Here is an 11,356-nt window from a genome sequence, read left to right as displayed (position 1 = left end):
GGGGGGGTTGGCGGGGTTCATTCATTGATGGTGGATATCAGCTGGAGCTGTTCCAGCTGTTCAAACACAGAGCGACAGACAATCACACCGATTTTGTTGTATTCTACCTGAAATAAACGAGGTCGACCACACACGCACACGTTTCTGTGCTCCAACACAAATGAATCAATTAAAGCATCAAGCTCTGCAGGAGACTGATAATAAGACATCAGTGACAACATGCCTCTTTCTTTCTTGGGCAGTGCCCACATGACGGGTCTCCATGAAAAGACAGTACAACTACAGAATTTATGAGGAAGGACAAACAGGGACACACTGAGCCTTGTGTTGAATATTTTCATTGGCTTGTAGTCAATTTACTGGACCGTTTGTCTTATTTATAATAAACAAGTCAAAGGTCATATTGTGTGGAATAGACAATAGGTGATGAAAGTTGTTAGTCATTCCCAGGAATTTAGATGACATGGGGGGGAAAAAAGCCCTAATTGAAACAATTTATTGCATTTGGCCCTAACACATGCAAACAGATATGAGAAATACTATCATTTCTCATATCTGTTCTGTAGGATTCTCTATCAGATTTATTTTCAACAACATAAGCCTCCGAGGATTAGTGGATTTCTTTTGGACTTGGTGATTACAACTTTATATATCTGTCACAGTCGTTGAGGAACACTGACTCACGGGCTCAGTTCGTATGTTACACAAAGTGCCAGGCTGCATTCGGAGCAGCTTCAGATCACCTTACGATACGAGGCAATCCAGCCGCTGTCCTTTTGGCAGCTTGTGATGACAGTAGGGAGTAGAATTGCCTCGGAAAAAAAAAGGGAAGCTGCCATCTGGCTGTCATCAGCCCTGAGATCTGACGGCTGTCCCATTTTGTGAAACTCTTTGTGTAGTAGTAGATTGCTCGATAAAGACTTGATTGTGGCCTTGGCATCCTTAAGCTTCTGTTATATTAACAGCTGAGCAGTAATAGTTTCTACCGCATGCTAATTGGGACACTAAAAACTGCTATTCTGGGGTTGATAGGTACTGACTTACTTTATTTATTTATTTATTTTTTTAATCTTTTGATATGAGATCAATTTTCAGTCAATCCCATTGTAAATTAATTTATTTGTCAAATAAAACAAAGATGGGTTTGCCCTCAACCATTCATTTTCTCCCTGTTTGATTTGAATAAAACGTAACAATGTTAATGAAACATTAAATTAGTTAGCCATATGTAAAAAGTGAATGACAAATATCTGTTTGTTTGTTGTTTTTTTGCCATTTGCATTTCTCTCTCACGCAACCTAAACTGAATAAAAAGAAAGCCTTTCAATGTATTTGTTTTGGAGTCATTGCATCTTGAGTGCTAGTGTTTGGAGATCTTTTGTGAGAAGTTTAAACTTGTCAAAGTTTGGGACTTTACTTACCTGTTTGCCTTCTCAGTGACAGTGATGACATCAGGCTGGATGTCGGCTGCTGGAAAGCGACTGCAGTTTTTTCCAGCAGTTACATCCAATTTGGTCAAACTAATAAATGTTGCATTGCTTACATCGTACACATATTTGCAGAAGAAGTGTTTACTATGGCCGTGGTACACATGTACGCCAGCCGTGTTTCAGCAAAGTTTCACTTTCCACGGAGACAGAGTCGGAGCGTTTTCAAAAAGTACTACGTTGAGAGCTGTTTTCACAAAGTTGCATTTGTGGCTCCAAGCGCCTCTCGTTCATGTGAATGGACACCCAAAACGCAATGAAAGTGTTTTCCATTTTCACTTGAAACCGTTGAAATAAAGTAGTAAAATCTAGAATATTTGATCAGACTTTTATGTTATAACTCCTAAAAGTCAGCCACTAGATTCAAACCAAGTAAAAAAAAAAAAAAACCAACAAAAGAGCATTTTGAGAGGAAAGTGAGGGTAACCGTCATGACAGGACAAACTGATCACACGCTTATGATGATTTACACTAAAAGGAAACTGTCAGACCTACGTGTACCGTTCCACAGCAGCGAAATCCGTCTTCCTGTTTCCTATGAACTGCGATGGGCACATTTCTTCTTGACGCAATCGCGCCACGGCCGTAGTAAAACTTCCACGTGAGATTCACGTCAGCAGATTTCACTGCAGGTTTTACAGACCGTGGGATGGTATTACATGTTATAGATTGATTTCCTCCGTCCCTGAACAGCCATCAGAAGAAAATCACAACAATAAAAACCATAAGGAACGGCTTGGATGGGAGACGACTGGAGCATATCAGATTCCTAAATGAACAAGGACACACATGGTGGAGCCACCTTGCCTGTATGTGGAAGGTTTAAAACATCGATTGGTTTCGCCTGTTGCCCTGAGCGAGCAAATTGCATGTAATCCAGTGGAGGCAGAGAGTGATGCACGATAGTATCACTATAGTTTCTGCTCTTTTTAATAACTTAAGTTGGTATAGTCAGGTTTTTGATTTCATTTCTCACTCAGACTTCACTAGAGTGATGTTACTGTCACTGATTAGCTGTATTAGTCGTATTGTATTATTGCCCATCGGAAAGGTTTCTTTATAGTAATCTGCTTCTCTCTCACCTTGTAAATCTGGCGTCTTGCATGTGTTGAACCATGCATGTCAATCTACCGTTCCGTCATTCGCTAGATAATCAGTCTCTCTTGTTAATTCAGAGCCAGAACAAAGCACGCGCTGAAAAGGAGCGAGGGCGGTACCCAATGTGTTAGCTGCAATGGAGACCATTGTAAGTGTGATTATCTCTGACTGAGTGAAAAATGGGAAACTCCTGTTGTGTTTTGATTGCCTGTTTACGCGACGACGGTGCTCGGAGCCACTGAAGTTTTTGAAGTCTCTGTGGAAATGGGGGCAACTTTTCGGTAACGCTGCTACGGCACACGTGCACATGTTCGTGTCGATGGACAATAACAATAACAATGGCGGCCTCCAGAGTGTCATGAGTCCCAGTCCATGTTCTCCTGGGACTTTGTAGTTTTGTAGTTGAGTCACTGTGATAATAGCATTACAAGTTTGTTGCCTGTCCATACAAATGTCTCCCATTGTTAATAGTTATGGTGGACAGCGTTTTCTAAACCTTTTCTGAAACAAAAACAGCAAAAGGATTCGTTTTCTCCTGAAACCTTGTTGTGTAAATCAGGCCGTCGATATTGGAGGTGCCTTAGAAAATCAACCACAAGTAGTGCAACGTTGAGAGAAGTGAAAAAAGTGAGGGTTAGGGTTTTTCTTTGCTTCTGATATTGTTGAAAGACTATATCCATTAACAGCTTTAACCAGAAACTTTTTCTATCCTCTTTAACATTTGCCTATGGAGCAATAAGAACCATGCAGGCGGCAGATCAAGATACAAATACTGTGGTGGTGTTTTGAAACAAAGTGGACTCACCATCAACCACAAACCCCCTCAATGATTAATGCATCCTCACTACCATACAAAACACTTCATGTAATTTGTACATGAACTGTTGTAACTCCAACTTAACCAAACTGGCAGAGATATCCTCCGTACACCCCCTACATATGGCGGCTGGTCTCTCGATTGTGCAGCGGTTCACGATTTGCTCCTGTAATTTCCCTGATTATGAAATAAGAAGCGGTGGCCCTTGACCAGCAAGAGGCCACCGCTGGGGGGGGGGGGGGGGGGGGGGGCGCCTGGGAGCTGTTCTTGCAGGCCCGCTAATGAATGTGATTACCATGACACTGGCCTGCCTGGGCTGGTCTGCAGAGGAGCCATCAAACACATGAGGTAGGATCAGTGCGTGACAGGGGTGTGCGGGAAGTGATGATGGTGGTGGTGGTGGTGGTGGTGGTGGTAGGGGGGGTGTCGCAACGTCACTTTTTGCCAATGACGTAAGCCGCACAAAACTCCTTATAAACAAACGGAGCGCCCGTCCGCCGCACTTCTTCCAGCTGCACTCTCCCGAGTTGACGCGTGCGCGCCTGAAGACACCGCGTGCGCGCTCACAGACCGGGGATTGACTGACTGACTGACTGCGCGCATTTCTCGTGTGCGGGTTTTGCCTGATAGGCTGCATCGTCACCGCGTGCACGCGAGGGAAGCCGCTTATATTGGCCGCGCAGGCTCGCGCTCAGCAACAGTTTCCCACTCCGCCGGACCCCCGAGGGCACGTGTGGACGAGGAACGCACCGAGAGGCGAAAAGTAACGGTTAGAATAAAGCAGAGGTAAGAAAAACATACTTTTCCAATGAAAATAGACAACAACAACTACTACTACTACTACTACTACTACTACTACTACTACAACTATCACTACTACTGCTTTTTACTCCTGCTTCTGCTTCTGTTTTCAGTTTATTTCAACGAGGTCTATCTATTATTATTTCTTTATTGTATGAGTATTGTAAGTGTATAACATAATATATAAGCACTATATAATTTTCAGTGAATATGTAATTTGATATATTGTGCATGCAAATAATGTATTTTTTAATTGTTATTGAGCGTTGGCAAAGTACTAATAGTAGGAGCGCAATAATGACTGATTTATAACAGTAATTTAAAACGGTATTTTATCGTATTTGAAAGATTTAGAAGGGGATAGATAAAATTGTATTGAATATAATAATAATAATAATACCTGATGTTTGCAGAACTTTTTCTTTTCGAGGAATGACCTCTACTGTGTATAAATAATATATTTCAAAATCCATTATACGAGCATCATCATTAAGCAATATTCTTAAAGTGTCCCTCAATACTCATAGTCATAATGAAATGAAACGAGATATGAACTCCAAATTATACCTAAGCTGTACGTTAACATGTAATTTTATTGTTTGTAGAGGGGGGAAATTGTATCAGTGTTGAAAAGGCTAGTGTTATTCTCTAATTTAAGAGATGAATCTCTCAAGAATGTCTCTTTATTGGTCATTCTTTATCACAAAATTAGGGATTAACACCGATTATTAGTGTAGGAAAAGCTGATTAAGTGATCAAACTCTGTGTTAATCCACAATTTTGTGATAAAAAAAAAAAAAGAAGCTAATTGAAGAGATTGAAGAGATGAAAAGTCCAGAGATTGGATTTAAATTGTTTATTTTAACTTAAGTTGTAAGATCATTTAAGTAAAAAACTGAAAAAAAGTGTCAATGCTATACAACAGACATACATAAAACATACCAAATGGGGGGGGGGGGGGGGGGCTTATAATGTAAAAATACAATAAATATTGGGTAATTAAACATATGTTTGTATGATATATTAGGAGAGAGGAGAGATCCAGATCTATATACACATAATTCAAGATTAAAATAATTAATTAATCGTAATAGTTATTCTGGTAACTGTCTTTGAGGTTTCTGATTTTATGTGCTTGTGTGTCCTCAGTCCATGGCTGCCTCCGCACTCAGCAGTTGCTTATGGATGTTGGTCCTGGGAACGTGTGTGTCGCTGGTGGTAGGAACAGACTGTGGGAAGGAGTGTGCACTCTGTGTGTACCGTCTGCTGGAGCAACAGTCCGCCTTGTCATCCCTGGTAATGCCAACCAACACACACACCTGCTTCCATCTGCGTTAACTCCATTTCCACTTCTTACATTCTGAGAGATGTAATTCTCCACATTTCACTATAGTCAGTGGCTTTTGTTGAATCAAACCATTCCAAATCTGCCATTCCTCCTGTAATCTGATTGGCTCAAATCATCCAGTCATCAGTTCTCAAAGATGCCGAATAGGGCGTGAAGCATATACACCCTCTTCATAAAGGACAAAAAGGGAAGAACAAGCAAGACAAAGATATAAATGCACTAATTGTACAATTTAAGCATTTATTTCCATTCAGTATTTCAGCGAGGTAATTGCATTAATCGATCAGGAATTGTTTTAGCAGTAAAAACTCATAATGTTATGGCTGATTGTTATTGAGAAGAATTAACAGCACCTTTATTTTCTCATATGTGTCTTTTCTATTAGCCTTTCTCCCTTGTAGATGCATCTCACCCCACTGTGCTACATCTACACCCTCCTTTTCATGGATGAATGAATTAATTAATTTTTTTAAGGATCAGTTTTTGTCTCAAGAGTAAAAGGGGTAAAGGGGAGGAAAACATAAAAAAGTATTGTCAAAAAAACTTGAAGTGACTGTTAAACTTGAAGTTGTATTTGTGAAATAATGCCGACAATTTACAAAATTGCATATTAATGGCGCATAAGGGTGAATGAGAGCTTGGAGTTACAAGTGACTGGCAGGCTTTACTCAGATTTTAATATACATTTATGGATGCCCTCAGTCAGATCTGCTTGTTTAGTGGCTTTAATCAGTATGTAGGTGAAATAAACTTGATCCACTCTTTTCAAACCAAAGAATTCACTCACGTTGATTTTTAAGCACTTTACCTTCCGTTTCCTGCCTTCTTTGTTTTTTTCCCCTCTTTATATCCATTATTTTCACAAATTTTGATCCTTTGTATCTAACTTCCTACTCCTTAGCCGGTTCATGACAGTAACTATAACAAAATCTGCGCTGCAGCTTTCAACACAATTATTTTTATGATGATTATTTTTCCTCTCCTGAACCTTTTACCATTTCATTAATTGATTAAAAAAAAAAGTCAAAATAACTAATAATGAACTGCTTGGCTGAAGCTTTAATAATTCAGATGTTGATGTGTGTTATATGTTTTCATCGATTTCACACAACGATGTTCTTTTGTCTGTGTCTCGTGTATATAATCTGATGTAATCTATTCAAATACAAGTACTTGAGTTTAATCAAATAGCACATCATTCTTTAATTTTTGAGTTGTCGTAGAGCTGAAAGTGGATCCACAGACCTGAAATATTGCAGTGCAGGGTGTTAATAAGTGGGCGACTGAGGTTCCATTTTTATTGCAGGTCATCTTCCATTTCCAGGGTTAGTGGTTTGATCCCTCCTGGACAAGACGCTGAACTCAGAATCACTCCCAATGGAAGCCAAATGACCATTTACTTCAACTGAGTATATAGTAACTGCTGTAAGAAGGACAGTCACGACAATGCAGTCCAATTTGGCCACAAGAGGGTGCCGTCTATCACCCCCTCCCCCTCGCTCAGCCCTCCCTCCCTCCTACCCCCCCCAGGTGACAATACATCCTCAATTCAATTTTCCTCTTCATTAATTCCGTCTTTGAAAGCTCAGCAAGAATCCCCCGCCATGAGACGGGGGTCTTCTGATGGCTCTAATAAGTGAAATCCAATGACACACATACCAGGTTATCCTGACAGCGTGCAAACGCACCCCGAGGGCCCCCAGCGGAGACCTTTGTCCTGATTACTATCCTGCTGCCACAGAGAGAGAACAGATGATTGAGATGATTGCGTGGGAGGGCAGGCGGATGGAGGGGTGCGTGGGGCTGAAGCTTTGTTTTATGGGGGCACCCTTCGGCTGCAATTATATCAGGGTACCAATACCACTTTTAGATAGAAGTAATAGAACTAGTACTAGTACTAGTTATTTATCGACACATGTTGATGATCAGCCAACTTAACTGTAAAATGCCATTGTCTGGTTAATGAGCAATGTTGTGGATCAGATCAATAGTAATGACCTAATGTTTGGGTTAGGCTCCAGATCACAAAGTGGAAATCGTTATGACTTTACTGCATTAACATTAGACTGCTCCCAACCTGCAACACATTCAAATTACCATTACGTTTATTCTCCATTCTGCTGGAAAAGTAGCATTTTCGACCATGGGAAAAAGTGGTAATATGATGAGCATTGTGCAGATATAGCTACTCCCATTCCCCAACCGTCTTTCCATCCTCAGTCCAACAAGAGGCAATAGAAGGAGTTAAATTAGATTGGCAACACAATATATAGCACAAAACAAGTATTACATCAATTTTCCATGTTCTCTTCCAGTGGAAAATGACATTTTGAAATGCTGTTAATATCCCGGTTTAATGAAAGTTAAAAGTGAAGCACAAGTGATGGAATGAGACTGGATGATTGGGATAAAAAAAAAAAAAAAAAACTTTTGTGGTCTCCGGTTACAAACAGGTGGAAAGTGTATTTCTTTTCCTTTTGAATTCTGTTGGCTGGAGAAACCACTGCTCAAAGCTTTCGCAGTGTTATCGCAGCACAAATTAAGAAAAAGTTTCTTTTTATCCATTTACAATGTGTCTGGGTCTCATATTCAATCATTTTCTGATCCGAATGAACACATTCAGTGAGCAGTGATCTGTTCATTCCCTCAAAGCTGAAGGTGACAGTGTAAATGTGATGGTTTCTTTCAAGTTTAGAATTAGTTTTCGGGAAAGTCACTATTATATTGTCATTGTCTTCATGGGTATCACCAGCCTTTTTGTTACAGATCCATCTGAAAATATCTAAAGTCCAAACTCTAATTCAAAATTCAACACTATGGTGATGATATACTGCTATAATTTGCCAATTTATACATATAAAATGCTCAGAAATCTTTCCACAGATCAGATTTTCCATTTTCACTTTTCGGAAGTGAATTTTATTGTTAGTATGTATAAAATATAAATAGGTGTAACAGTTGCAGAATAAATATATGGACTAACAGGCTATTTTAATGGGCTCCCCCCCATTTCCACAGAGACAGAGAGTCAGAGTGCTTTCAAAAAGATCCACCTTGGGAACAGTTTTCAAAAAGCTTTCAGCATCTCCGAGCACCGCTGTCTTGTGAATTGATACCCAAAACTCTACGATGGTTTTTTGTTTTCACTTGAAAACACTGTCGTGTACACAAAAACAGATAAACCCTGATTTAATTTAAGTAAGCTGCACCCATGCCTTAAGGTGATCTCACCACACTGGCACCTGCTGCTACTACACTGTTTACACTGAGTTTGTGTTTGACAGTGGGAATCAATATGAGTGCGTTAGATATCATTTCATTTCAAATAGACAAAGCAAATAAACCCTGGATTATTAAAATAAACAACCTTGGTGGATATATGGCTTACATATGAATACAGAATGGAATTGAAGAAGATCTTGATCTTCATATAATATTTGAGCTGACACATAGTCCTTCCTGTTCAGACTTCATGAGCATCTTTTCCCCACAGAAGGTCATTTCGATACTTCCTCATCATCCATTATTTTGTTACTGGCATGTATGCAATTGTAGAAACAAAAGAAGTGTATAAAAATAGTAGTTTTTGATGGCGCGGACCTCATCTGACAAATTGATTAAAATAGTTTAATCAACTAAAAAGTAAATAAAAATCACCAAAGCTTGCATTCATTGTGTAAATTTCAATGCCATAATTTCATACAAGTTTAATAATTTCACAAAATAACTGTTCTATTTAAAGCATAAGTGTTTTCTTGCTAACTTCTTTAATCAGTGTCAGCAAGACTGTTTAAGCATTCGTTTCATATTTCAATCTTTCTCAAAATCACTATGTGTTGGCCCCTAAAGCGAATTAAAACCATTTAAAGGTAATATATCCTCATGTAGTTTATGACTTTTATTGTCGTTGTACACCAGACTGGCCATGAGTACTATTTTAATCCAAATGTTTCATTTATTATGAGTGTGAACAAAAGCCAAAACTACTTGGTTGCTACTTTTTGTGATTGTCACTCGTTCAGAAATCTGTTTCGTCCAGATTGTAGAGCATCCTGCCGCTAACTGGTGTAACTTCAGCTCAGCCTCTTGACTAAATCAATCAAGACACCACAGCTTGGCTAATGTGTTAAAGCAACAGTAATACAGGTCTGAGAACAATCTGAAGGCCCCTTTAACACGACAACATTTCAAGTGAAAGTCCCAGGAGAATATGGACTTGGAGTCATGACACCATGGAGGCCAACGTCTACTCTTGCAGGTGCAGAAGAAGTATTTACTACGACCGCAATACTCATGTGCAGTAGCAGTATTTCAGAAAAGTTACATTTCCTTCCGTGTCCACAGATTTATTACCAGAAGTAACTAGTCACTGTTTGTTTGTGACAGTCTACCGCCTGGAAAGTCTTTAAAACAAGTTAGTTAAGGAAGTTAGAGCAATTTCTTAGCTTCATGTTTCGACCATTGTTCATTAATTATGTTTCACGTATGGTGTACAAACTAGCACATTGCCCTATAGGATACAGAAACACTATGGGACATTATCAAACTTACAGTATGTATGTGAAATGGATTCCCACTTCTATGCCAAATCAACATTATAGCAGCAAACATGTCTTCACTAAATTACACAGTTAGTACACCATCATTTAGATAACATGTGTTTATTCGCATGACTAATGACGTAGGAGAGCGGACCAATCACAGCCCTCGTAGTAGTCTCCCCCAAGCAAAAGCTCTTCAGAGGTGATTCACAGTAAGACACAGCCTTTGCATATCCTTTGCATATGCAGTATAAATTAGGGTTAGGTCATTGAAACAACCTCTGAACAACTTTTATGTGCGTTAAAACCAACAACTGGAGTTCAAACTGAGACCAGGAGGAGGCAGTCTTCAGCATTGTACAATTTCCTTCCCTCAGCCCAGAAAACCACTCAGATTCTGAGGTGGGAGGGCAGTTTGAGCGCATCATGATTACAGATGTCCTGATGGCATTGTTTTTTATTTTACAGACATGCTCTCTTGAGTGCGATGGCGGGTTGGACAGCCAGAAGCTTCGTCTGTGCCAGGACGTTCTGCTGGAGGAGGAAAACCAGAACCCACTAGCTGCACAGCAAGACCAGGAGACGGTGGATGCTGCGATAGCCGACGATGAAGATGCGATCTCACCGGAGCACCAGATGGCCAAGAAGTACGGCGGCTTCATGAAACGCTACGGCGGCTTCATGTCACGGCGCTCCTCCCCCTCGTCTCTGGAGGAGGCCGGAAACCAGGACGAGGAGCAAAGCATTCGCATGGAGATCCTAAAGGTCCTCAACGCAGCAACCGAGCACGGTGGTGAGGGCGACGGGCAGGGTGCCGAGGCGGTGAAGAGGTACGGGGGCTTCATGCGGCGGGCCGACGGAGGGGCGGCGCAGGGTAACCTGCTGGAGGCGGTGCTCGGCCGGGGGCTCAAGAAGCGCTACGGGGGATTCATGAGGCGAGTGGGGAGACCCGAGTGGCTGGTGGACAGCAGCAAGAGCGGAGGGGTGTTGAAACGAGCTTGGGAGAATGGCAGCGAGCTACAGAAGAGGTACGGCGGCTTCATGGACTAGGACGCCACCGTCAATGACCCTTCAGCTTCATCTCTTCAGCCTTTTCTTGTCCGCCAATCACCTTGTAGTCTGGACTTGTTGGTGTTTCAACCGCCCCGCCTCCCAGCCACCCACCCTCATGCTAACTGCATCATCTGCCTTTGTATAACGTGCTGCAGCCTACGTCATTGGTTCAATTGGTCCTGTAATGATAAAAGAGAAAAAAAAAAACCGA

The 11,356-nt window shown here is 40.9% G+C and overlaps 1 protein-coding gene across 1 annotated transcript; it reads left to right on the top strand.

The window, feature by feature from the left end:
* Positions 1-4,158: 4,158 nt before the first annotated feature.
* Positions 4,159-11,142, top strand: penka (proenkephalin a; the record flags this gene model as incomplete). The annotated part of the gene is made up of 3 exons (XM_080503714.1): positions 4,159-4,188; positions 5,353-5,499; positions 10,561-11,142. The coding sequence occupies exons 2-3, from the start codon at positions 5,356-5,358 to the stop codon at positions 11,140-11,142; spliced, it is 726 nt and encodes a 241-aa protein (XP_080359840.1). The 5' UTR covers positions 4,159-4,188; positions 5,353-5,355.
* Positions 11,143-11,356: the final 214 nt, after the last annotated feature.

This window comes from Blennius ocellaris (assembly GCF_963422515.1).
Source record: "Blennius ocellaris genome assembly, chromosome: 10".
Lineage (NCBI taxonomy): Eukaryota > Metazoa > Chordata > Actinopteri > Blenniiformes > Blenniidae > Blennius > Blennius ocellaris.
The sequence above is the reverse complement of the archived record's forward strand: the minus strand, read 5'-3'. Positions and strand labels throughout refer to the sequence as shown.